Here is a 27,687-nt window from a genome sequence, read left to right as displayed (position 1 = left end):
TTGGAAAGGGGAGGAGGGTTAGGAGACGGAAAATCGAACAACCAATGAGAAGTAGGGTGTGCCGACACAGTTAGTGACACCTTGGTGAGGGGAGTCAGGGAGAGGGGCAGGGAGGTGGACAGAGAGGAAGAGAGGAAGAGGGCTGAAAAAGAGAGGTGGAGATCAGAGAGAGAGAGAGCGGAATGGACACAGAGAGACAGAGAGAGAGGCTAGTAGCCAGCGTTATGATAAGTGTTTACTGCATTGTTCTGAGAGCCAATGATCTGCTCTTGTGTGAGTCATGGAGATTATTTAGACTGGTGACAGCGTGCAGCACAGAGCATCGGCAGAACTCCCTCATGCTTCTCACACTGACAACAGGAGACGTACAGCAGGCAGGTAAGCATGCCTGTCGCTGCATGGGCTATTGAAGCAGATTCTGCTCTTCTATTCTGTGCTGTAATGCTGCTCTTTCTCTCTCTCTCTCGCTCTCTGTGTGTCTGTCTGTCGGTAACTATAACTTTTACCATACTATTACCATGTTATTACCTCTTCATTTTGTGCTGTAATGGGTATGTGTTGGTTCCATTGAACATTGAACTACTGCTCCATTGTAAAACCCACTTTCCTCTAACTGAGACCGCTTTATCCTGAGTGATGGCGCTGTGTCCCGGGTTTTATCATGGCTTTGCTGGTGACACAAATCCCCTTCCTCTCAGCGATGTGGGAATAACCTGCTCTCATCTCCCCGCCAGATTACACTGAGATGATGCACTACTGCTCTCACCTCTGTCAGCCAGGGTGTTTGTGGCTGGCTCGATCTATAATAGCGTCATCTAATGGTATCCTATGTTGTGTCCTAGATGGTGTGTTCTCCTCCCTGTCAGACTGCACAGATTTGAGCGGCTTCCACTAAGCACATCGTGTTAGAACGTGCCAAACCAGTTGATACTTATGTTAGTGACCCCCTACACCTCCCGGTACTAACTGAGGAGTTAGACAAATGGCACCCTATTCCCTATATAGTGCACTACTTTTGACCAAAAGGGAAGAATTGGCTCTGGTCTAAAGTAGTGCACTACGTAGGAAATTTGGGCTTCACTTGCAGCCATCTCTATATCAAATCAAATTGTATTGGTCATGTACACATGTTTAGCAGATGTTATTGCAGGTGTAGCGAAATGCTTGTGTTTCTAGCTCCAACAGTGCAGTAATATCTAACAAGTAATATCTAACAATTTCACAAAAATACACACAAGTATTTAAGTAAAAGGAATGGAGTTAAGAATATATAAATATTTGGACGAGCAATGTCGAAGCGGCATAGACTAAGATAGAATAGAACACAGTATATATTCTCTTTCTGGTGCTAGACAATCATTTAGGGAGCCCTTAAAGAGATTGAACAGGATCGTAAGCACTTACAAATTTGTAACATATTGTACAAATTGGAATTCATAACATATCATCCACATTTCAGGATACGAAATAAATACAACATTTGGCAGGATATATCAAACGAAATGGATGACGTTGTACACAATTGTGCACTACTTTTGGGGATCCATTTTGTCTCGTAAGCGTTACTTTCAAAACTACTGGCTGAAATTATACAAAACTTCTGTAGCATCACTTTTTAAATTTAAAAGTACTTTAATCACAGATTGGATATACAGTCAGTCAGACAGTGAAACCGCTGTCCATAATGTTTTGGTGTGCGTCCTCAAATGCCAAACTATTCCCTATATAGTGCACTACTTTTGAACAGAGGCCTATCAGTCCTGGGGGCTCCTGAGTGGCACAGCGGTCTAAGGCACTGCATCTCAGTGCTAGAAGCATCACTACAGACCCTGGTTCGATTCCAGGCTGTATCACAACCGGCCTATGGGAGTCCCATAGGGCAGTGCACATTTGGCCCAGTGTCGTCCGGGTTAAGGTTTGGCCAGGGTAGGCCGTAATTGTAAATAAGAATTTGTAGGAAATATGGTGCCATTTGAGACGCAAACTTGTTTGGGTAAAGGATGTACCCGGGCTATTTTCATGTCTGGCCACTGGATACTTATCAACTGTGGCTCTTATTGCAAATGTAGCTTATCTCTTTTATTGTTCCCTTTCTATCAGTCTCACCACGAAAGCTGGGCTGGAGTTGCATCGTAACAGGAGTGTATTGACTGACTCTGGTCAGGGGCAGACCTGTTGAAACATTGACTGAAATATTGACTTTAAAAATCAATAGTTATGCCACCTTTTTCTTTGTGGATCTGTGTGGGGTGTAATGAGACAGTGACCAGGCTGGATGGGTGCTATGGGGGGAGCTATTCTAGCACTGAGGTGGACCTGTCAGATCATCTGAGAAAGTGACGCTGAAAAATCTCATATCTGAGAGGCAGTAATCTGTAGAGGAGATGGGAAAAAGATTCTGTCATGTGTTGATGTCAATTGAAGATTTCGCAAAAGTTATAATTAGGTGCACAGCAAATTTGAGATCAGAATTTTAAGACCCACAGTGTCACATTTAACACTTTCTTAGTGTGCGTCTGTGAACCACCAAAATAGTGTTAAAATAACACTATTCAGTGTTGATAAACTAACACCCCAAGCGTGTTGGGTCCCTACACCATGGGTGTTGCGAATTCCAACTTAAATTAACACCTCATTGGAGCTGATGATGTTGCACTTTCTCAGTGTTAAGGAGTTAACACCTGTGATTTTACAGTAACTCATTTTTAGTGGTTGTTTTAACACTGTAGGGTGTAAAGCCTTATTTGCACATATATTTCCGAGGGTGCTTTTCGAGTGAATTTTCGAGGAACCAGTACCACCCATGACTGTGTTAGCTAGTGACAGATGGCTTGCCGTCCTGTAGCCTTCACCAAGTGAGTGTGTAAGTGCCTCAACACCAAGATGTTTTAAAATCCGCAAATTTGCTGTGATTGCGGGTGTCAAGTTAAGATTGGGTCCTATTTGGTTCACACGTTAAGCTCTCCCAAACACACCAGAAGATGTGTGACTTCCCATGGTCAAACTGTATCTATATCAAAGCTGCCATTGCTGATGTTATCTTTCACAGATATATTCATGATCAGAGGTAACTGTTGACCCCATAGTGTTCCATGCTTCTTCCTTAAAGACATCAAATCAAAGTGTATTTGTCACATGCGCTGAATACAACAGGTAGACCTTACATTTACATTTACATTTAAGTCATTTAGCAGACGCTCTTATCCAGAGCGACTTACAAAATTACAGTGAAATGTTTACTTACAAACCCTCAACCAGCAATGCAGTTTTAAGAAAATACCTTTAAAAAAAAAAAGTAAGAAATAAAAGTAAGAAATAATTAAAGAGCATCAGTAAAATAACAATAGGGAGGCTGTATATACAGGGCCTACCGGTACAGAGTCAAATGCATTCTAGGTGACGTGGAAAAACTGTAGAATAGAATGAAATAGAATGGAACATAATATAACAGAACTTTATTCTATACTTGAGCAATTTTGTTTTCACGTGATGTTTTAAAAGTGCCAACCAAATCTAGAACCCCCTAGAGTCTTGACGCACCGGTGCATCGATCTAAGTAACATAATAAAAAAATCCCCATTTAAAATTCATCACCCAAAACCCATAGAAATTAATGGAAGTATGGAGATATATACAGATATTAAACCTTCATCTAAAGGTAACCCATACAAATGAATGGAAGTATGGAGGTTGTTTTGTGCTAACAAAAATAAGGGGTTAAATATGTGTAAAGATATATATTTCCTGAGCTTTCTTATATCTCCTAGATTTAAGACAGACACTTCCAAACCTTATGATTTCCTTTTTTGACACTCTTTTTTTGACATTCATGAATGTGTTATTCATTGTGTGCCTATTTATTTATTTGTATTTAACATTTATTTAACTAGGCAAGTCAGTTAAGAACAAATTCTTATTTACAATGACAGCCTAGCAAAAGGCAAAAGGCCTCCTGTGGGGGCGGGGGCGGGGGCCTGGGATTAAGACAATAAATACAATATAAATATAGGACAAAACACACATCACAACAAGAGAGACACACAACACTACATAAAGAGAGATCTAAAACAACAACATAGCAAGGCAGCAACACATGACAACACAGCATGGTAGCAACACAACATAACAACAACATGGTAGCAACACAACATGGTAGCAGCACAAAACATGGTACAAACATTATTGGGCACAGTCAACAGCACAAAGGTCAAGAAGGTAGAGACAACAATACATTGCGCAAAGCATCCACAACTGTCAGTAAGTGTCCATGATTGAGTCTTTGAATGAAGAGACTGTCCAGTTTGAGTGTTTTTGCAGCTTGTTCCAGTCGCTAGCTAAAGCGAATTGAAAAGAGGAGCGACCCAGGGATGTGTGTGCTTTTGGGACCTCTAACAGAATGTGACTGGCAGAACGGGCATTGTATGTGGAGGATGAGGGCTGCAGTAGATATCTCAGATAGGGGGGAGTGAGGCTTAAGAGGGTTTTATAAATAAGCATCAACCAGTGGGTCTTGCGACGGGTATACAGAGATGACCAGTTTACAGAGGAGTATAGAGTGCAGTGACGTGTTCTATGAGGAGCATTGGTGGCAAATCTGATGGCCAAATGGTAAAGAACATCTAGCCGCTCGAGAGCATTTTTTTCTATTGTGTTATTGACTGTATGTTTGTTTATTCCATGTGTAACTCTGTGTTGTTTGTGTCGCACTGCTTTGCTTTATCTTGGCCAGGTTGCAGTTGTAAATGAGAACTTGTTCTCAACTAGCCTACCTGATTAAATAACGGTGAAATAAAATAAATGTTAAAAAAATAATCCACAGATTAAAGGGTAAACTGAGTTCGTTTCTAGTAATCTCTCCTCCTTCAGGCTTCTTGTTCTTCTTTGGACTTTATATGGTGGTTGACAACCAACTTTAAGGTGCATTACCCACCACCAACTGGACTGGAGTGTGGACCTCAGTTCATCTTTCAATCACCCACATGGGTATATGATACTAAAAACCAATGAGGAGATGGGAGAGGCGGGACTTGCAGCACGTCAAGCATCACAAATAAAACTAAGTTCTAATTTAGCGCGTGGCTACGCAGACGCTCATTGATGTGCGCGAGTAATGTGGGTGCAATGGTTGAATAACATATATGTGTAAATGTATTTTGCAATGCTCGCGCATGCGACGCGGGCATTGTGGTCAGCATGTAGGAGTGTAGGAGCCTGTTCTGCATCAATGATGGATGTTTCCCTCAAACCAGGTTTCTCGCTACATTGACTACAATTATCCCTAGTCAAAACAAGCTCACTGGAAAATGGAATACTGATGGAGATAGTTGTTATGAAGGTTGTTGTGAATGATACTGCAACACTCAAAAAGATGTCAGAAATAGTGTCAGAAAGGTGTTATGAAAGGTGCCTTATGTGTACTCACTCACCTGTTACCTTCTTATTTGGTCCATTTTTGTTATTCCTGCACGTTCAACTCCCAAACAAGGATCATGTAAGGATAACAAGGATCATGTAAGGATAACAAGGATCGTGTAAGGATAGCAAGGCTCGTGTAAGGATAACAAGGATCGTGTAAGGATAACAAGGATTGTGTAAGGATAGCAAGGATCGTGTAAGGATAGCAAGGATCGTGTAAGGATAACAAGGATCGTGTAAGGATAGCAAGGATCGTGTAAGGATAACGAGGCTCGTGTAAGGATAACGAGGATCGTGTAAGGATAACGAGGATCGTGTAAGGATAACGAGGATCGTGTAAGGATAGCAAGGATCGTGTAAGGATAGCAAGGATCGTGTAAGGATAGCAAGGATTGTGTAAGGATAGCAAGGATCGTGTAAGGATAACCAGGATCGTGTAAGGATAGCGAGGATCGTGTAAGGATAACGAGGATCGTGTAAGGATAACGAGGATCGTGTGAGGATAACGAGGATCGTGTAAGGATAACGAGGATCGTGTAAGGATAACGAGGATCGTGTAAGGATAGCGCTTTACAGATTTTATTAGAACATTCCGGCTTTGCATTAATTATATTTTGCCAACCAACTGCCATGGAATGAAGGGTGATTGATGGTTGAAGTCACACTGTAAATGTGTTTCGGTAATGACCACAATGTTTTTGAGATGCCACTAATGAGTGTGGCCATTAGGCACAAATGACATTCTAAAAACCTTCAACTGGGGAGTAGAGCTGGAAGGCCTCAGGTTGAACAAGTTGAACAGGTGCCCAGTATCTGTGTATCACCCAGTTAGTCTAATGGAAAATAACACATTCCTCCTTCCCCACCAATATACAGTATATAGATACGCTCATATATATATTTATATGTACATATTCTTATTCCATCCCTTAAGATTTGTGTGTATTAGGTAGTTGTTGGGGAATTGTTAGATTACTTGTTAAATATTACTGCGCTGTTGGAACTAGAAGCACGAGCATTTCGCTACCCTCTCATTAACATCTGCTAACCAATCAGATTTGATTTGATTTGATAGATACCAGCTGAAAATGTGTCTGAAATGTGTCTATGGCTTTAAGGCTAACGTCTATGTTTGTTTTGTTTTTTTTCAGATGCGTGACTGTTTGATCTGTGAAAAAGCGGCCAGCGGGTCACACATATTGGCACAAAGGAGAAGCTGACAAAGTAAGAGCCTCTTGGTGGATTCTTCACTCATTTTATTTCAATAGGATCTGACTTTGTGCTTCACTCTGTAAGTTCTGATGACACAGATCCTATTAACGGGGGCCTTAATAGTGGCGCAGCTTGAGGTGTCACTACAGACCCGGGTTCAATCCCAGGCTGTGTCACAACCGGTCGTGACCGGGAGTCCCACAGGGTGGCGCACAATTGACCCAGTGTTGTCCGGGTTAGGGGAGGGTTTGGCCGGGGGGGTGCTTTGTCGCCTGCGGCTGATTTTGGTCGTCAGGTCCTCCGACACATTGGGGCGGCTGGCTTCCGGGTTAAGCGGGCAGGTGTTAACAAGTGCGGTTTGGCAGGTCATGTTTCGGAGGACGAATGACTCGACCTTCACCTCTCCTGAGCCTGTTGAGGAGTTGCAGCCATGAGACAAGATCCTAATTGGATAGCAATTGGATATCACGAAATTGGGGAGAAAAAGGGGGTAAAATACAAAAAATCCCTTTGTGAGCTCGAGAAGTAGCATCCAGAGTTACAAGCCAATCTATTTCACTGTGGGGTGGCAGAGACGGTAGTGTGTTCAAGAAATCTGTAGTGGCCTTTCACTTTGTGGAAACAAACAACAGCTTAAGGATTAGCCTGAGCGTCACTGTATTTTTAAGTGTGTGATATTACCGTAATATGTGTGGGTTTGAAATGTTCTACTGTATGTATGTATCAGACATGTGGTTAAAGAGTGTCTTCCTAATGTCATTACCAGTATATATCTATTTTAGTCCACATTTCCCTTTTTGTTTTGGCCAAAATCCATGACATAAAGTCCCTGGTAATGGCTTTTTAATGAAGTCATGCAGTAACATTTATACTTAGAGCTGTGAGCAAAGACAACATATCAGTCGTATGTCTATGACTGTGAGTTAATATCAGAATAGTGTGTTGAGGTCAGGCAGCACTGTGTATGAAACAGGGTGAGGTGATCAGATTGTCTCTCTCTCTTTACGTCTGGCCCAGCCACACCATCCTTAATATCTCCACTAGCTGAGGCCCTAAGAACTGAACACGTCATTAAGCCGGACGGAGTTTGACAAAAACAATGAAGTGCGCTTTTTCCTGTGGCCTCGAGTGTCTCTCTGAATAATGAGATGGGCCTTGTGGACCACCCTCTTTCTCCTTTTCCCTCTCTCTGGTTTACTCTTTCTCCTTCACCCTCAGCCCATTCACTTCCCTGTGAAGATCCCAGAATCTCTGGAATGAGGCATGCAAAACGTGTGATTTTTGAAAACACCAAGGTAATGAGGTTATGTTGTTGATCATTGCTCTTGTTTTCACAGTCCGCCACAACTAATGACAGAGCCATTAATGTATCCATCTATGATGCCAGCCTAGGCTCTCCTACAACCCACAAAGTAAATTGACTTTAGAAAGCAGGTATGTCTTCTGATACATGCCTAAATGCCATGAATGCATTTTGGATTGATTTCTTCAGTAATAAGCCTCTTCTAAAGTCATAAGAACATTTTTATTTCCATCTATGCTTTTGGAGATTTGCCATAATGAGCCTTTGATGGCTTAAGTCCTTTTGCCTGGAAGGATCACTGGCCGGTTAGCAGAGAAGTCCTTTCAACACCAGACACACACTTACACAGTAGTAATAAGACTATACCAAGTAGTCTTTGAAAAATCCACTGAACTACATCCCAAAGGAAAGTCAACTAATTTGCTCTATGTACGAGAGCATCTCAGTGCAGTGAGGCATCCCGATACCATCAGGCTATATGTTGACTTGCTGCAGGCAACAACACAGGGTTAAGCACACAGCCCCATCATGTGGCGAAATAAATATGTTTGACTGGTAGTCTCGTGGTTAGAGCGTTGAGCGAGCTGACAAGGGGAAAAATCTGCCGTTCTGCCCCTGAGCAAGGCAGTTAACCCACTGCAGGTAACCCACGTGGATGTGGATTAAGGCAGCCCACCTCTTTGATTCATCCCCCTTTCCCTATACAACTGACTAGGTATCCCCCTTTCCCTATACAACTGACTAGGTATCCCCCTTTCCCTATACAACTGACTAGGTATCCCCCTTTCCCTAAACAACTGACTAGGTATCCCTCTTTCCCTAAACAACTGACTAGGTATCCCCCTTTCCCTATACAACTGACTAGGTATCCCCCTTTCCCTATACAACTGACTAGGTATCCCCCTTTCCCTATACAACTGACTAGGTATCCCCCTTTCCCTATACAACTGACTAGGTATCCCCCTTTCCCTATACAACTGACTAGGTATCCCCCTTTCCCTATACAACTGACTAGGTATCCCTCTTTCCCTATACAACTGACTAGGTATCCCCCTTTCCCTATACAACTGACTAGGTATCCCCCTTTCCCTATACAACTGACTAGGTATCCCCCTTTCCCTATACAACTGACTAGGTATCCCCCTTTCCCTATACAACTGACTAGGTATCCCCCTTTCCCTATACAACTGACTAGGTATCCCCTTTCCCTATACAACTGACTAGGTATCCCCCTTTCCCTAAACAACTGACTAGGTATCCCCCTTTCCCTATACAACTGACTAGGTATCCCCCTTTCCCTATACAACTGACTAGGTATCCCCCTTTCCCTATGCAACTGACTAGGTATCCCCCTTTCCCTATACAACTGACTAGGTATCCCCCTTTCCCTATACAACTGACTAGGTATCCCCCTTTCCCTATACAACTGACTAGGTGTCCCCCTTTCCCTATACAACTGACTAGGTATCCCCCTTTCCCTATACAACTGACTAGGTGTCCCCCTTTCCCTATACAACTGACTAGGTATCCCCCTTTCCCTATACAACTGACTAGGTATCCCCCTTTCCCTATACAACTGACTAGGTATCCCCCTTTCCCTATACAACTGACTAGGTATCCCCCTTTCCCTATACAACTGACTAGGTATCCCCCTTTCCCTATACAACTGACTAGGTATCCCCCTTTCCCTATACAACTGACTAGGTATCCCCCCTTCCCTATACAACTGACTAGGTATCCCCCCTTCCCTATACAACTGACTAGGTATCCCCCTTTTCCCTATACAACTGACTAGGTATCCCCCTTTCCCTATTATATTTATGGACAAACAAAAGCCACTAATAGTCTCACACTTCAGGTAAATGCAGATGTGATATCTTGAGGAGATTGTTATTCTTAATCTTACTTTGTCTCACTACCACTGGCAAGTTGTTGAAAAGCTTTTAAAACATTTTAATGATCAAGTTCAATTTGAGCAATCGCCATAGAATAGAAAAACGATGACTGATACAGATTTGAGCACTATGAATAACCAGCTCTTGAAGCTGTTTAAAGTGAGAATGAGGGGATACAGATATACATCTGCTAGAATGGAGAAACACTGATGTGGGCGAATGAACAATGTGCATTAAAGATTCATGCAAACAGCTGTTCTTCCTACAGGACAGACAACAGGAACCAAAGCCTGTGTACTCACATTCCAGATCAGGGAGACAGAGAGAGGAAGTGGGGGGATGTTTGCACATCATTATAACACTGTATATAGCCATAATATGACATTTGAGATTCCTATTCCTTTGAAACTTGTGAATGTAATGTTTACTGTTCATTTTTTGTTCATTTCACTTTTGTTAATGATCTATTTCACTTGCTTTGGCAATGTAAACATGTGTTTGCCATGCCAATGAAACCCTTTGAATTGAATTGAATAGGAAAGAGAGAGAATAAGAGAGAGAGAGAGAGAATAAAAGAGAGAGAATACAGAATACAAAAACAAATAGAAAGGGAATAAGATAGAAAGGGACGGAGAGATTATCACCTGTCTGTCATCACCTCTCATCACCTGTCATCACCTGGCGGCTGATCAAAAGAGCCCATTGGCAGGCGGAGCACACAATCCACTGGAGCCTCTTCTTTATGCCAAGTACCAGCTTCTCTGAGGTAGACAACACAAGAGTCTGGCTCCAGGCATGGAGTAGAGAGGAGGTGTGAGGAGGGAGGGAGGGAGGGAGTGTGTGTGTCCTAGCATTTTTGGGGCCCTAAGCAGATTTTAGAGTTTGCAATTTTATAACAAATTTCACAGCAAGTTTCCAGCAATTATACACATTTTGCCATGTTAATATCATATTTGTGTGAGACTAACTAAATCAATGGGGGCCCCCTGGAGGTCAGGGCACCTGGGCATGTGCCTGGTGTGTCCGGTCAGTAATTCGACCATGATTACTACAAGTTTAGATAGCTGACAAGACTAACTTACCAAAAATGGGATAACTGCAAGCGTGGGCTTTGTAAGAGGGAACAGCCCCTGGTAGAAATACACTCATCTCTCCAGGTAAGGAGAAGACCATTATATATTCCTGTGGAGAGGGAGGTCCAGAGCTTATCAGCCTCCCTTCCAAAGTGCTCTTCTAGCTGAAGTAGAGAATAGTTTATGCCTACAGTCTTGATGGACTCAGTCAAGTAAGTGACACTGCTGAAACTGGGCCCGAGCTTGTGATGAAATGCTACTACTGGGAATAGAAGCACACCACAGAACTAATATACAGTGGGGAGAACAAGTATTTGATACACTGACGATTTTGCAGGTTTTCCTACTTACAAAGCATGTAGAGGTCTGTAATTTTTATCATAGGTACACTTCAACTGTGAGAGAAGGAATCTAAAACAAAAATCCAGAAAATCACATTGTATGATTTTTAAGTAATTAATTTGCATTTTATTGCATGACATAAGTATTTGATACATCAGAAAAGCAGAACTTAATATTTGGTACAGAAACCTTAGTTTGCAATTACAGAGATCATACGTTTCCTGTAGTTCTTGACCAGGTTTGCACACACTGCAGCAGGGATTTTGGCCCACTCCTCCATACAGACCTTCTCCAGATCCTTCAGGTTTCGGGGCTGTCGCTGGGCAATACGGACTTTCGGCTCCCTCCAAAGATTTTCTATTGGGTTCAGGTCTGGAGACTGGCAAGGCCACTCCAGGACCTTGAGATGCTTCTTACGGAGCCACTCCTTAGTTGCCCTGGCTGTGTGTTTTGGGTCGTTGTCATGCTGGAAGACCCAGCCACGACCCATCTTCAATGCTCTTACTGAGGGAAGGAGGTTGTTGGTCAAGATCTCGCGATACATGGCCCCATCCATCCTCCCCTCAATACGGTGCAGTCGTCCTGTCCCCTTTGCAGAAAAGCATCCCCAAAGAATGATGTTTCCACCTCCATGCTTCACGGTTGGGATGGTGTTCTTGGGGTTGTACTCATCCTTCTTCTTCCTCCAAACACGGCGAGTGTAGTTTAGACCAAAAAGCTCTATTTTTGTCTCATCAGACCACATGACCTTCTCCCATTCCTCCTCTGGATCATCCAGATGGTCATTGGCAAACTTCAGACGGGCCTGGACATGCGCTGGCTTGAGCAGGGGGACCTTGCGTGCGCTGCAGGATTTTAATCCATGACGGCGTAGTGTGTTACTAATGGTTTTCTTTGAGACTGTGGTCCCAGCTCTCTTCAGGTCATTGACCAGGTCCTGCCGTGTAGTTCTGGGCTGATCCCTCACATTCCTCATGATCATTGATGCCCCACGAGGTGAGATCTTGCATGGAGCCCCAGACCGAGGGTGATTGACCGTCATCTTGAACTTCTTCCATTTTCTAATAATTGTGCCAACAGTTGTTGCCTTCTCACCAAGCTGCTTGCCTATTGTCCTGTAGCCCATCCCAGCCTTGTACAGGTCTACAATTTATCCCTGATGTCCTTACACAGCTCTCTGGTCTTGACCATTGTGGAGAGGTTGGAGTCTGTTTGATTGAGTGTGTGGACAGGTGTCTTTTATACAGGTAACGAGTTCAAACAGGTGCAGTTAATACAGGTAATGAGTGGAGAACAGGAGGGCTTCTTAAAGAAAAACTAACAGGTCTGTGAGAGCCGGAATTCTTACTGGTTGGTAGGTGATCAAATACTTATGTCATGCAATAAAATGCAAATTAATTACTTAAAAATCATACAATGTGATTTTCTGGATTTTTGTTTTAGATTCCGTCTCTCACAGTTGAAGTGTACCTATGATAAAAATTACAGACCTCTACATGCTTTGTAAGTAGGAAAACCTGCAAAATCGTCAGTGTATCAAATACTTGTTCTCCCCACTGTATATATTAGTTCTGTGGTGTGCTCTTTCTCTCTATATATATATATATATATAGAGAGAGAGAGAGAGAGAGAGAGAGAGAGAGAGAGAGAGAGAGAGAGAGAGAGAGAGAGAGAGAGAGAGAGAGAGAGAGAGAGAGAGAGAGAGAGAGAGAGAGAGAGAGAGAGAGAGAGAGAGAGAGAGAGAGAGAGAGAGAGAGAGAGAGAGAGAGAGAGAGAGAGAGAGAGAGAGAGAGAGAGAGAGAGAGAGAGAGAGAGAGGATTATTAAAGCCTCTTAAGTTAAATTAAATATCGGGTGGTATTAAATTATGTGCATTTTGAAGTACTGGCTTCTTCTCTCTTGTTTAAAGAGTCTATCTACTTTGCAATCATAAAGATAACTAAAGCTTTGATGTTTCAGACAGTTGGGATGTAGATTTCACACTTTAGATTTCACACTGTACGTAGATGTGCAAGGTTATTTATGACCCCATAAGCATAAAACACTCTCGCAGGTTTACCTCAAGTAAAGTTTACACCAACCGAGTTTCTACACTTTTTAAGTGTACCAAAATCAGTCTTGGGGAAAAGGAAGCTTGGTGGCTTTTGAAGAATTAATAAGCCTGTCTCATTTAGATGTGTCTAGCGTCTCAGGCAGCGTCTGGAAGCCCCAGTTTCAGCCTCTGGAAGCCCCAGTTTCAAATTTTCTTGACAGTGCCTTTGATGATCTCTGATAACGTAGCGAGACTCCCAAGGAGCGAAGCATCAACAATGCAGAGAGTCAGTGGAGACCAGCTCTACTGATCCTGACTGCAGAGAGTCAGTGGAGACCAGCTCTACTGATCCTGACTGCAGAGAGTCAGTGGAGACCAGCTCTACTGATCCTGACTGTAGAGAGTCAGTGGAGACCAGCTCTACTGATCCTGACTGCAGAGAGTCAGTGGAGACCAGCTCTACTGATCCTGACTGCAGAGAGTCAGTGGAGACCAGCTCTACTGATCCTGACGGCTCTTTATTGTCTGGCCTCTCTCCAGCATCGCAGAGCCCATCAATGCCTTGGCTTAGCGTTCTCATAAACAGTCGTTATCACGTAAATTACACATTCCCTTGTCACAACATCACTGGGAGCGAGTACATGTATGGCACCTTTCTCTTTTCTGCTTATGTGGACAATCTCCTCATCACACCTTTGTCTTAGCTGGAGGTATATACGTCTGACTCGTAGCATTCATTCACACATTCTCTGAAATCATCACTGACTGAGCTTTTTGAATGCTAGACTGGCTGCATCTCCTATATGCCAGGTCTGGGGAACCACACAGTTCTGATGTGATGTCTAAATGAGAAGAAAAAAAATGTCCTGGACAGTCTACCTGTTGTCTGTCTGTGGACTCCCATCTGGCCTCAGGTGTACCAGAGCTGAACCTTCAGTGTTGCTCTTAATAATTTGAGTGATGCTGTTTTTACCCGGTGGTGAACCAGTGGGTGAACCTGTGGGTGAACCAATGGATGAACCAGTGGGTGAACCTGGTGGTGAACCTGTGCGTGAACCTGTGGTTAAACCTGGTGGTGAACTTGTGGTTGAACCCGGTGGTGAACCCAGTGGTGAACCCGTGGGTGAACCGGTTAGTGAACCTCTCGGTGAACCTGTGCATGAACATGTGGGTGAACTTGTAGGTGAACCTGTGGTGGAACCCGGTGGTGAACATGTGGGTGAACTTGTAGGTGAACCTGTGGTGGAACCCGGTGGTGAACATGGTGGTGAACCCGTGGGTGAACTTGTAGGTGAACCTGTGGTGGAACCCGGTGGTGAACATGGTGGTGAACCCGTGGGTGAACTTGTAGGTGAACCTGTGGTGGAACCCGGTGGTGAACATGGTGGTGAACCCGTGGGTGAACCTTTTAAGAGGCATACATAGGCAACCACAGCCCTGTTCACTTACAACACCTTACACTTTCCACACATTGTTACAAGGTTATACGACTGTTAGAAATTGTATTTAACCACATAACCTGTAGATTGATGCATTGAGCTGCATTTAGACTGAAATAGCAGAGCAATGAGCAAATTATCGACCAAAAGAAACCAATTAGAATTGATTTGGTGAGAACATGGGTAGACTTTTCAACCGCCTGCAGTGAAGTAGTAATCCAGTGGTCTTGGAGGAAATCTGTGTGGTAGTACTGGTCTCTCATTACTCTGTCATACAGACAGACCTGCAGAGGAGCAGATTGGGAACTAGACAGACAGGCTAGGCATGATAGAATGCCTCAGGTATATTGAGTCTGGCTGTTCAGTGCCAGTTAGTTGTTGGAGTCGTTTTGGCAGAGTTGGCCGTTAGGTTGCCTCATCATTCTCTACAGAACTATTTGGCAGCCTTTCCTGCAAGTAATCCTAGTAGGATAAAAGGTTATTGGGTTTTCCACACTTAGTTCCACCCAAACTGTGTTTGTGATGGCAAAGCAGACAGTGCGAGTTCTGTGGACACAAGACGGGTAGTATGGGGAATATCACCCCTTCATCAGTATTCTACCAATAACTGCTGCTGCCTGACACATCCTGAACCTGATCCTGTCCCTGATCCTGTCCCTGATCCTGTCCCTAATCCTGTCCCTGATCCTGTCCCTGATCCTGTCTCTAATCCTGATCCTGTCTCAAATCCTGTCCCTGATCCTGTCTCTAATCCTGAACCTGACCCTGTCCCTGATCCTGTCTCTAATCCTGAACCTGATCCTGTCCCTGATCCTGTCTCTAATCCTGAACCTGATCCTGTCCCTGATCCTGCCTCTAATCCTGATCATGTCCCTGAACCTGATCCTGTCCCTGAACACAATCCTATCCCTGATCCTATCCCTGATCCTATCCCTGATCCTATCCCTGATCCTATCCCTGTTCCTGATCCTGTCACTGATCCTGAACCTGATTCTGTCCCTGATTCTGTCCCTGATCCTGGTCCTGTCCCTGATCCTATCCCTGTCCCTGATTCTGTCCCTGATTCTGTCCCTGATTCTGAACCTGATCCTGAACCTGTCCCTGATCCTGAACCCAACTCAGATACTTCTGCTACTACATCCCTTCACATCCCTCAGTCTGTCATTCTGTCTGTTCATAGGTTTCCTGGAAAGATGACATGTTCACCCCTCCTGTCAGCTGAGCCACTGTGTCCTAGAGCAGCGCCTCCCTGCAGCCTCACTACCCAGCTCCAATAGAGGGTGTTGGGTCTGGTGTCACCAACCCCCTGTGTGATTAATCAACACTGCCTGTTGGAAACAATTGTATATAACCATGTTCATCAGTCATTACATCGTTTTTTCCCCCTTTAACTGTACCACTGAGATCAACCCTGCAGGACCCACTTATTAATGCTACCTTACAATTACTCTGGTGGTCACTATGGAGACCAACATCTAATCGAGACCTGTATACTGCATCATTGAATCTTCTCCTACTATCTCCTGAAATGTTAACCTCAAGACTGTAGTGATTTTTATTGGTATTTTTTGGGTTGTAAACACTAACAAAACATGCCCAGTGAATGTTACTACAAGGTAGTATAAGGGAGGGAAGCGAGGTGCTTACAAGACAATAGGCTTGTGAATACAGGTTTTATTTGACATTTATTTGACAATGTAAATGTGATGGACTTGTCATTTTCATCTGTAATAATATCTTACCTAATAATGTTCTTCCCTGTTGTATCTACAGCCATTCTCTCACGTAAAATAATTTGAAATCAAATGAAAAATCAAAATAACAGATTTTCCCACAGTCTGATATCACCCCTATTCTCTTCTTGGCATTTGTGCAACAACACACACTGTCATGTCTCCAGAATGATCCATGGCAAGTATGGTCCCTCAGGGCATTATTGACTTGTCACAAGAGGGCTGTTCGTCATTGGAAATGGGACTCAGACTAGCTGGATAGTTCCCAATCCTCCTCCTGGTGCAACGCTGACAGACAGTCATCACGCTGGGAAAGTCTCCAGCAATATCATATTCCACAGCCTGATGGCCCAGGGCCTCAAGCAACTGGAATAATGTAATAATAGGGAATTGATTATATCTACGCTGGAGACCAGACTGAGCAATGACCTCAGTCAAATGTGTTGTGAGTAGTGTACCCACCCACATGCCAAGATACGAATCACCTCCCATTGATGCTTATTGGGCCAATGGATGATTCATGAGACAAATACATCAACAATTGAGCAATTTTGTTCTGGGTGCCGAGATTAACGATTGAGTAAACACTTTTTTTTTAACGTAATTTCAACGTACCTCTTCACTTTTTCCACATTTTGTTACGTTAAGTGTGAGGAGCTCACGCTTCACGAAACCCCATGCAACCCCATTATCTGGCTGTTCCTAAGGCATGCTACTGACATGATACCACTAAAGGAAAGCTGATGAATTACGCCCTGTACCTTTTGAGGTTGGTCCTGATAAGTATCTATTTCACCCTGAGGGGGGAGAGATAACAGTGTTGTCTCTCTCCATCCCCCCTCTTCTTTCTTTTTAAAAATTTAACTAGGCAAGTCAGTTAAGAACAAATTCTTATTTACAATGACGGCCTATACTCCGGCCAAATCCGGACGACGCTTGGTCAATTGTGCGCCCCACTATGGGACTCCAAATCACGGCCGGATGTGATACAGCCTGGATTCGAACCAGGCACTATAGTGACGCCTCTTGCACTGAGATGCAGTGCTTTAGACTTCTGCGCCACTCACAATACCCCATAATGAAAAAGTGAAAACAGGTTTTTAGAAATGTTTGCAAATTTATTACAAATAAAAAACAGAAATACCTTGTTTACATAAGTATTCAGACCCTTTGTTATGAGTCTCGAAATTGAGCTCAGGTGCATCCTATTTTCATTGATCATCCTTGAGATGTTTCAAAAACTTGATTGGAGTCCATCTGTGGTAAATTCAATTGACTGGACATGATTTGGAAAGGCACACACCTGTTTACATAAGTACTCACAGTTTAAAGTGCATGTCAGAGCAAAAACCAAGCCATGAGGTCGAAAGAATTGTCCGTAGAGCTCCGAGACAGGATTGTGTCGAGGCACAGATCTGGGGAAGGGTACCAAAACATTTCTGCAGCAATGAAGGTCCCCAAGAACACAGTGGCCTCCATCATTCTTAAATGGAAGAAGTTTGGAACCACCTAGATTTTTCCTAGAGCTTGGCCACCTGGCCAAACTGAGCAATTGGTGGAGAAGGGCCTTGGTTAGGAAGGTGACCAAGAAACCAATGGTCACTCTGACAGAGCTCCAGAGCTCCTCTGTGGAGATGTGAGAACCTTCCAAAAGGACAACCATCTCTGCAGCACTCGACTAATCAGGCCTTTATGGTAGAGTGGCCAGACGGAAGCCACTCCTCAGTAAAAGGCACATGACAGCCCGCTTGGAGTTTGCCAAAAGGCACCTAAAGGACTCAGACCATGAGAAACAAGATTCTCTGGTCTGATGAAACCAAGATTGAACTCTTTAGCCTTAATGCCAAGCATAACCCCTGGAGGAAACCTGGTACCATCCCTACGGTGAAGCATGTTGGTGGCAGCGTCATGCTGTGGGGCTGTTTTTCAGCAGCAGGGATTGGGAGACTAGTTAGGATCGGGGGAAAGCTGAACGGAGCAAAGTACAGAGAGATCCTTGATGAAAACCCACTTCAGAATGCTCCGGACCTCAGACTAGAACAAAGTTCCACCTTCCAACAGGACAACAACCCTAAGCACACAGCAAAGACAATGCAGGAGTGTCTTCGGGACTAGTCTCTGAAGGTCCTCGAGTGGCCCAGCCAGAGCCCGGACTTGAACCCGATCAAACATCTCTGGAAAGACCTAAAAATAGCTGTGCAGTGACACTCCCCATGCAACCTGACATAGCTTGAGAGGATCTGCAGATAAGAATGGGAGAAACTCAACAAATACAGGTGTGCCAAGCTTGTAGCGTCATATCCAAGAAGACTCGAGGCTGTAATCGCTGCCAAAGTTGCTTGAACAAAGTACTGAGTAAAGGGTCTGAATACTTATCTAAATGTGATATTTCCGGGGGGGGGGGGGGTTTATATACATTTTCAAAAAATTCTAAGAACTTGTTTTTGCTTTGTAATTATGGAGTATTGTGCGTAGATTGATGAGGAGAAAAAAAATATTTTATCAATTTTAGAATAAGGCTGTAATGGAACAAAATGTGGAAAAAGTCAAGGGGTCTGAATACTTTCCGAATGCATTGTATCTAATGCTTGGATAGTTTCATCTGAGCCACTGGCTTAATCCTATTTTTTAAACTTTTATTTTTGGTTTAGTTGGAGATGTGAATCCAACATTTAATTTGATAACTTGTTGACAAGTTAATAGGCTATTTACTGTATTTGCAAAAGTGATATTGAGTTGTGTTTGGTTGTCAACACGACAAAATATCAACATTTGAAGGAGATGTATATTTTGTGCCAGTGACCTAGTGTGATTTTAATTCCAGTTTGTCTACAAATGTATAATTGATATGTTGCATTCACGTCTCCATCTCAACCAAAAATCTAAGTTAAAGAAAAGGACATCAAATCAAACTTTAAATGCACGTTTAATAAAGTGTTATTTGATTTAGTCCTATTCTTTAACTTAGATTTTGGTTGAAATGGAGACATGAATCCAACATATTCATTATTAAAGGAGTTTCCTCCCAAATCTATCTTTTGGGATTCTTTTCATTAGTCCATTGTTGCCATAGTTCTATGTTTTGCTTGACAGCAATGACGTTTTCAAGATATGTAACTTTCAAATTACAGAAATAATCCATTTATGATGTATGTATGATCAAATTCAACATATTTCATACATGGTTTGTCTATGTTGAAAATTGGTTCCCGTGATGACATAATTAAGTGGTTGAAATTTCACTTTTTGCAAATCCAATGTATTTTCTACATAGATTCCACATCACAATACTTGACACATTACGTTGAAACAACATTGATTCAAACAGTTTGTGTCCAAGTATAACTTGCACTGTTCACTAACTCTCTCCCTGTGTAGAAACACAGGGGTCTGGATGGATCCACTGGTCCACTAGTTCTAGATTCTAGATTTGACAATCTGTAAAATAATGTAGAGTAACCAAGTGATCAGCCCTGGGAACTGACAGTTCATCTGACATCAAATATCAACAGTTGCACTGGAAACATTCAGGTGGAACAGCATGAGATAAAAACAGAGATGATGTAACTAAATGTAAACGAAAATGTAATCTACGCCTAGTGGTTAAAGCGATGGGCCAGTAAACGAAAGGTTACTGCATCGAATCCCCGAGCTGACAAGGTAAAAAAAAGAAGATGTCGTTCTGCCCCTGAACAAGGCAGTTAACCCATTGTTCCCCGGTAGACCGTCATTGTAATTAAGAATTTGTTCTTAACTGACTTCCCTAGTTAAAATAAAGGTTAAATAAATAGTCATAATTTATTATGAGGCGGCTATAAACAATAACTAGTAATGCTGCATACTCAAAGAAATTATTATTTTTAAATATAAACTGCTGAGGACTCATTTGAGGTGACAGACAGCTGTTGCAAACAAGAGTTTCTATTGGACAAATTCAGGTATTTTTATCCCTGTTTCGTTTGCCCCATGTTTAAGAAGCGTTTTTCAACAGAATTGGTGGAATGAATACACCCCTTATCACACGTAAACACAGATCACTTTCATAGCAGCCACGTTGTATTCCTTCTCGCCTATATGTACTCTCCTCCTCTCACCTTTTCCCTTCTTTTGTGGACTTCAATGCACAACACATCAGCTGTACGTAACCAGGCGAAATAACCTTTCCAAGCCAAACCATGTCCTAACCGTTACACACAGCGTACATCGTTGTCCCCATATCAGCTAAAGTAACGTCCTAGTCAACATAGCTAATAGAACTGATGCGTTAGTAAACCCGCTACAATCGTGCAGTAACGTTAGTGTAAAGTCAGTAAGCAGTTTAGCAGTTACACTGGCGGGCCCCGGTGGCAATACATTAATAAAACCAAAAGCTTACCTTGACTTGGAAGAGTTCCAGTGTTGTGTTGGATAGTCATAGCCAACTAGCTAACATAGCGTCCGTCTGTTTGAGCCGGGTGTTTGTAAGTTAAGTTAAAGTGAAAAAAACATAATAATCTCTCCCTCTCTCTCTTTCTCTTGCTTCTACTTCATTCTTGAAGAAATCAATTTGCTGAAAACTGTTCAACTATTGTCTTACTCTCTCTATGAGTCAACTACTCACCACATTTTTTGCACTGCAATGCTAGCTAGCTGTAGTCTATGCTTTCAGTACTAGATTCATTCTCTGGTCCTTTGATTGGGTGGACAACATGTCAGTTCAAGCTGCAACAGCTTCGATAGGTTGAAGGACGTCCTCCGGAATTTGTCATAATTACTGTGTAAGTCTATGGAAGGGGGTGAGAACCAAGAGCCTCCTAGGTTTTGTATTGAAGCCAATGTACCAAGAGGAGGATGGAAGCTAGCTGTCCTCCGGCTACACCATGGTTCTACCCTACAGAGTGCTGTTGAGGCTACTGTAGACCTTCATTGCAAAACAATGTGTTTTAGTAAATTATTTGGCGAAATGTCAATATATAAATTCACTGAGGAGAATGGTCCTCCCATTCCTCCTCAGAGGAGCCTCCACTGGTATGTTTAGTGTTAGAGAAAATGTGTATATTATTTAAGTCTCTTTAGGTCAAAATGTTTCACAGAGCTCTAGCTTGGCTTCCTGAACTCGTTAGGAACTCGCCTTTCATGACAAACAGAAAGTGTTTTTTTGTTTAAAATCTATGAATTATTTTAGATGGATGTGCTATGATGTAACGATGGTATTCTTTGTCAGTGGCTGAGCTGTAGGAGCCAAGAGTTGATGGACAGTCGGAAGAGCGAATTAAATGGTAGGTGGGACATCCCAGCTTCAAGTGGTTTCAGATTTCACATACTACTTCACACAGGTACAGAAAAATGACTGTGACTGTGTCCGTGGGAACCAGGGCTTTTGCTCAATGCAAGCCATTTCAATCTACATGTCGATTTTTAAGCGAAAATGATGGTCGGAACCGGTACCAGAAAGGACACCTTATATCTAAGAGGTTTTAATTAAAAGAATCCTGTGGCTACATACATATTGGCCAGCAAATCTCAGCTGCATTTCCAGCTCCTCAAACCTGTGTGCATGTCTGATGGATATATCCATATCATTTGGAAGAAGTACCATCTTCCTTCCCTATTTCCTCTTCTTTGTTGTTTCAATAGTCATTGCTATTGTTATTAGTGATGTTATGAATGTTTTCCCCGAGACACAATAAAACAAACTGAAATGTCCACTAACACCCATGACCCACATAATCGATTTCTCTTTCCTCCAGATGAGCTCTGACAGCCCCACACAAACAAGAGGAGCGAAAGAGCAGGCCAGGCCAGGCTCAGTGCCCATCATCACTCATCCTGAACACCAGGCAATAATCCTCCATGCATTTCCAATCTGAGACAGAATGAAACAAGGTGACAAAATGGACTCCACAGTCCGTCACAGCCCAGCAGCACTGAGCCGGAGTGGGGTGGTGGGGGGGGGGGGGGGGGTGGTGGTGTGGTGTGAGAGGACACTCAATGACACCATAACCATATTCAGCATCACTGCCATTAGGAAGGCGAGAGACGTGACCATTTTTTATGTACTGCTATAGCTGAGTGAATAAATGGCGTAGCTTTATGTACACCATGATCATATGTTGAATATCATATTTTAAGGCTATGGATAATAGCAGTCATCATCCATTCAATAAGGGCCTGATAGATCAAGTAGCTGACTGGGCTGGTTGAAGAGATTGGTGTCACATGGTGGCTACTTGTCATTTTTACAGGGTAAATGTGACTGTAATTTGTAGTATAATTTTGTATTTTTAGTGATGAATTTGATGAAATTGTAGGTTTAAGACCAATGAAGCTCTTCTGTGGCTGGCTGGTTGCAGTGCTTCAGCCCACACTGTAACATCACATTAATGTGCTGAAGACTACACACAGTGTGGGCATGAATATTTGAAGAGGCCGGTGCAAAGCTTGGAAAACTTTAAACTCGACTCACTGGTCCCCATGTTTGACAAGGCAACAACAAGTTGGCTGATGCAGAAACAGACTGGCGCCTAGGCTGCATGTTACCTGAATGTTGTCATCAAACAAATGAACAATAGTGTTTACCAAATGGCTTTGTTGTACAACACACCCGCTTATTAAAATGGCATCTCATTAGCCGCATTGAGCAGCCGTTTTACATAAGATTAATTGGCTTTTTTGAAAGCACTTTTTCTTCATTATCATTCTGTGATGCAAATGGATTCACTCAAACAGCGATGTATATTTATATTCATTTTACAGGAAGTTTGGAAATTGTTAGGAAATGAGCCAAAGGTGGACCTCGGCTGGTGTGCTGGCAGTTGTCTGTAAAGAATATATTCACCTCTTCAATAATGTTTTTTTAATGGGAAGAGTACGATCAATTTGTTCCTGTCAGCATACATCCATCTCAGAGGCTGTTTAAACTGTACATTACAGAAAATGTTCATTTGTAATCAGACAACCCTACAATAGCACAGCTCATATTTCTACCAATATACTGCAGGTCTCTCAGCAACACTTCCAGGTACACAACCTCTTTCCCACTTCTGTCCTATATTGGGGAACAATATGCTCCTATTGAATAAGGCTTTTGATCCAAGCTGTTTCCAGAGTGAAAGCTCTCTGAGTATTTACCTTTAAGATCAGAAGGAAACATGAAAGGCTTTGTGGTTCCATCAGTGGCGAGCGTAACGAGGACGGGAGGAATGATTCATTTGTAAACGAGCCTCTCCCAGGCCCTTCTCAGAAGTTTGCACTTTGACCCAGATTAGCGCTCTGCCAGAGGCCCACTGGGAATGGCTGGAGATGGAGAGCCGTACAACACACTGTACAAGTGTGTGTATGTCTCAGCGCACACACATGCACACATGCACAACACACATACATACATACACACACTCACAATACATTGCATGTATACATATGCATATCACCGATCCTCCGCCAAGTTTCACAGTGCGTGCGAGACCTGGAGAGGCCTACAAGCCACAGTGTCTCGTAACCACTGTGACATTTGGTGGAGGATCGGTGATGATCTGGAGGTGCTTCAGCAAGGCTGGAATCAGGCAGATTTGTCTTTGTGAAGGACGCATGAATCAAGCCACGTACAAGGTTGTCCTGGAAGAAAACTTGCTTCCTTCTGCTCTGACAATGTTCCCCAACTCTGAGGATTGGTTTTTCCAGCAGGACAATGCTCCATGCCACACAGCCAGGTCAGTCAAGGTGTGGATGGAGGACCACCAGATCAAGACCCTGTCATGGCCAGCCCAATCTCCAGACCTGAACCGCATTAAAAACCTCTGGAATGTGATCAAAAGGAAGACGGATGGTCACAAGCCATTAAACAAAGCCGAGCTGCTTGAATTTTTGCGCCAGGAGTGGTATAAAGTCACTCAACATCAATGTGAAAGACTGGTGGAGAGTATGCCAAAATGCATGAAAGCTGTAATTGAAAATCAGGGTTATTCCACCAAATATTGATTTCTGAACTCTTCCTAAGTTAAAACATTAGTATTTTGTTGTTTAAAAATAAATATGAACTTATTTTCTTTGCATTATTCGAGGTCTGACAACACTGCATATTTATTTTCATTATTTTGACCAGTTGTCATTTTCTGCAAATAAATGCTCTAAATTACAATGTTTTATTTGGAATTTGGGGGAAATGTTGTCAGTAGTTTATAGAATAAAACAAAACTGTTAATTTTACCCAAACACATACCTATAAACAGTAAAACCAGAGAAACTGATAATTTTGCAGTAGTCTCTTAATTTTTTCCAGAGCTGTACATACCTTACATATGCATATATGCACTGCTGAATTCAAACAAGCACATCAAAAACACATGGTACAGGCAGTTCTGTGTACGCACTCACATAGACATACTGTACATTCAACAAAACTGGATTGACTTTGGGGGATGTAGATCAACCTACACACACAGACAGTCTTTTACGAATGAAAACGACCAATTTGTTCAAACAACTTGCTTTAGGGGATTAAATAAAAATCTTCCAGTGAGCTCTACAGGAAATCTGTGCGCATCAATGATATCCTTTGCTTTAACTGATTAGGCTGTTTTAATGTTGTTGTTTCTCTTCCCCCAGTGACTGTCACCATCATGAGGCTGGTGTGGAAGTCCCAGGACAAGATGAGGTGTTTCCGTAAACGCTCCACCATCCCCTTCCTGGGGGTCCTGATCACCTGTCTCCTCTTCTTCAATCTCTACATGGAGGATGGATACATGATGGTAGGCTGTCTCTGGATCTTCCTTCCTATGATGTCATATTTGTATTTTACATTTGAGTAACAATGCTGTCGTTTTTTAGGAGGCGGGTAAAAGACCGCTGAGAGAGACATCAATTCATCCTTCAAACACTGAGAGATATGTTCACACCTTCAGAGACCTCACTAATTTCTCTGGAACCATAAACGTCACATATCGTTACCTCGCTGGGAACCCACTGCCCCGAAAGAGTAAATGTACCTTTTAATATACCTGTAGATACACATGTATTTCATCCTGAAAGTCATTGATTTGTCTTTTTATTATTATTATTTATATAGTCATATCAATGTTTGTGTTTACAGAATATCTAACCATTGGATTGTCATCCGTCAAAAGAAAAAGAGGGAATTACCTCATGGAGACAATCAAATCTATTTTTGACCAGTCCAGTTATGAGGAGCTGAAAGAGATTGTGGTGGTGGTCCACCTGGCAGACTTTGACCTGGCCTGGTGTGAAAACCTGGTGCAGGACATCTCCAGGAAGTTTGCCCACCACATCATCGCTGGGCATCTCTTGGTGATCCATGCCCCTGAGGAGTACTATCCATCACTGGATGGGCTAAAAAGGAACTACAATGACCCAGAGGACAGGGTACGATTCCGCTCCAAGCAGAACGTCGACTACGCCTTTCTCCTCAACTTCTGCACCAACCTCTCTGATTTCTACATGATGCTGGAGGATGATGTCCGCTGCTCACGGAACTTTCTGACATCCCTGAAGAAGGTGGTCACCTCCAGGGAAGGCTCCTACTGGGTGATGCTGGAGTTCTCCAAGCTTGGCTACATAGGGAAGCTCTACCACTCAAGAGACCTGCCACGCCTGGCCCACTTCCTGCTCATGTTCTACCAGGAGATGCCCTGTGACTGGCTCCTCATTCACTTCCGGGACCTGCTTGCCCAGAAAGACGTGATCCGCTTCAAGCCCTCCTTGTTCCAGCACATGGGCTACTACTCCTCATATAAAGGGGCAGAGAACAAGTTGAAGGATGATGACTTTGAAGAAGACTCCATTGATATCCCTGACAACCCTCCTGCTAGCTTATACACAAACATTCATGTATTTGAAAACTATGACGCCACCAAGGCTTATAGCAGTGTGGATGAATACTTTTGGGGGAAACACCCCTCTACCGGAGACTTCTTTGTCATTATCTTACACGAACCAACTCAAATCAGCAAGATAAAAATCATGACAGGAACGTACGATCGTCAGAACGATATCCTGCACCATGGAGCTCTGGAAGTAGGAGAGAAGCTGGTGGGGACAAAGAGAGGAAGGCAGTGTTCTTCCTACATCACATTAGGGGACTTTAAATATGGCAACATTGAGATTCAAGACGTGGACCACAAGATTGCCTTTGACATTGAGTGTGTCCGTATTGTTGTGACTGCCAGTCAGAAAGAATGGCTGATCATTAGGACTATAAGTCTGTGGACTACACAACCTCCCAGTCAATGGTACACCGAGGGACCATACCGTTTAGACTAAAGTTTTTTATTAATGTGCCTATTAATTTATATTGATTATATGTTGGATGCTCTATGGTTTATTTTATTATCCATTATATTTGACATACAGTACATTTTTGAGGATTTGAAAGTTAATTGGGTTGTCAACGTTGTATTTTTGTTATAAAATAAAATGCAGACAAATGTGTTTCCGTTTCTAAAAGAGCACTTATCAAAGTTAGTGATTTTCACCGTTTTACAGAAAACACCATCTCTATCATAACAAACCGTTCATAAACCAGAGGAAGGACCTGTGATTGCCTTTTCTTCATATGTTTTACATTTACATTTACATTTAAGTCATTTAGCAGACGCTCTTATCCAGAGCGACATACAAATTGGAAAGTTCATACATATTCATCCTGGTCCCCCCGTGGGGAATGGACCCACAACCAATACAGTATTGACTTCGGTGAATTGGGTGATGTGTGGCCCTCTTTTCCTGGAATTACATTAAACATTTTCTCTAAAAAAACAACAACCAACAACAACAACTTAGTGAAGCTCCTGAGCATTGGTTGAACACAGTGGAATGGCTGGAATGGAATAAATGGAACAGAGTCAAATGTGTGGTTTCCATATGTTTGATGTATTTGATACCATTTAATTTATTCCATTCCAGCCATTACAATGAGCCCATCCTCCTATAGCTCCTCCCACCAGCCTCCATTGGTTGAACATATCTTTGAAGAACTGCATCATTTGTGGAGTATTGTGTTCTACTTAGACCAAGAGAGGAGAGTAGTGCCCCCTACTGGTTCTTCTAAACCCCTTCCAGCAGTACAGTATCTGGCCAGAGAGGAGTAGACGGAGCAAGAGGACCAACTCCCCCCTCACTTCCTTTCCTCCTGTGCCTTGGTACTTTAACTGCTGGTAGTTGTTCATGTTGGTAGTTGACCAGCAGGCATGCCACTGTGAACAGTTGAATGATTATATCTGACAGGTACGTCACTGTCTCAAAGAGCTTGTG

The 27,687-nt window shown here is 42.8% G+C and overlaps 1 protein-coding gene across 2 annotated transcripts; it reads left to right on the top strand.

Moving 5' to 3' along the window:
• Positions 1-107: 107 nt before the first annotated feature.
• LOC139584332 (alpha-1,3-mannosyl-glycoprotein 4-beta-N-acetylglucosaminyltransferase C-like) lies at positions 108-26,865 on the top strand. 2 transcript variants are annotated; one of them, XM_071416036.1, is made up of 5 exons: positions 108-378; positions 6,567-6,639; positions 25,027-25,169; positions 25,249-25,396; positions 25,511-26,865. In XM_071416036.1, coding segments are annotated over exons 2-5 (1,479 nt in total). In that variant the 5' UTR covers positions 108-378; positions 6,567-6,638; the 3' UTR covers positions 26,698-26,865. The 2 variants fall into 2 exon arrangements, with proteins under 2 accessions (XP_071272137.1, XP_071272138.1); XM_071416037.1 differs by lacking the exon at positions 108-378 and adding an exon at positions 4,283-4,608.
• The last annotated feature ends 822 nt before the right edge of the window (positions 26,866-27,687 follow it).

The sequence above is a fragment of the Salvelinus alpinus genome, chromosome 9, assembly GCF_045679555.1.
Source record: "Salvelinus alpinus chromosome 9, SLU_Salpinus.1, whole genome shotgun sequence".
Classification (NCBI taxonomy): domain Eukaryota; kingdom Metazoa; phylum Chordata; class Actinopteri; order Salmoniformes; family Salmonidae; genus Salvelinus; species Salvelinus alpinus.
The sequence above is the reverse complement of the archived record's forward strand: the minus strand, read 5'-3'. Positions and strand labels throughout refer to the sequence as shown.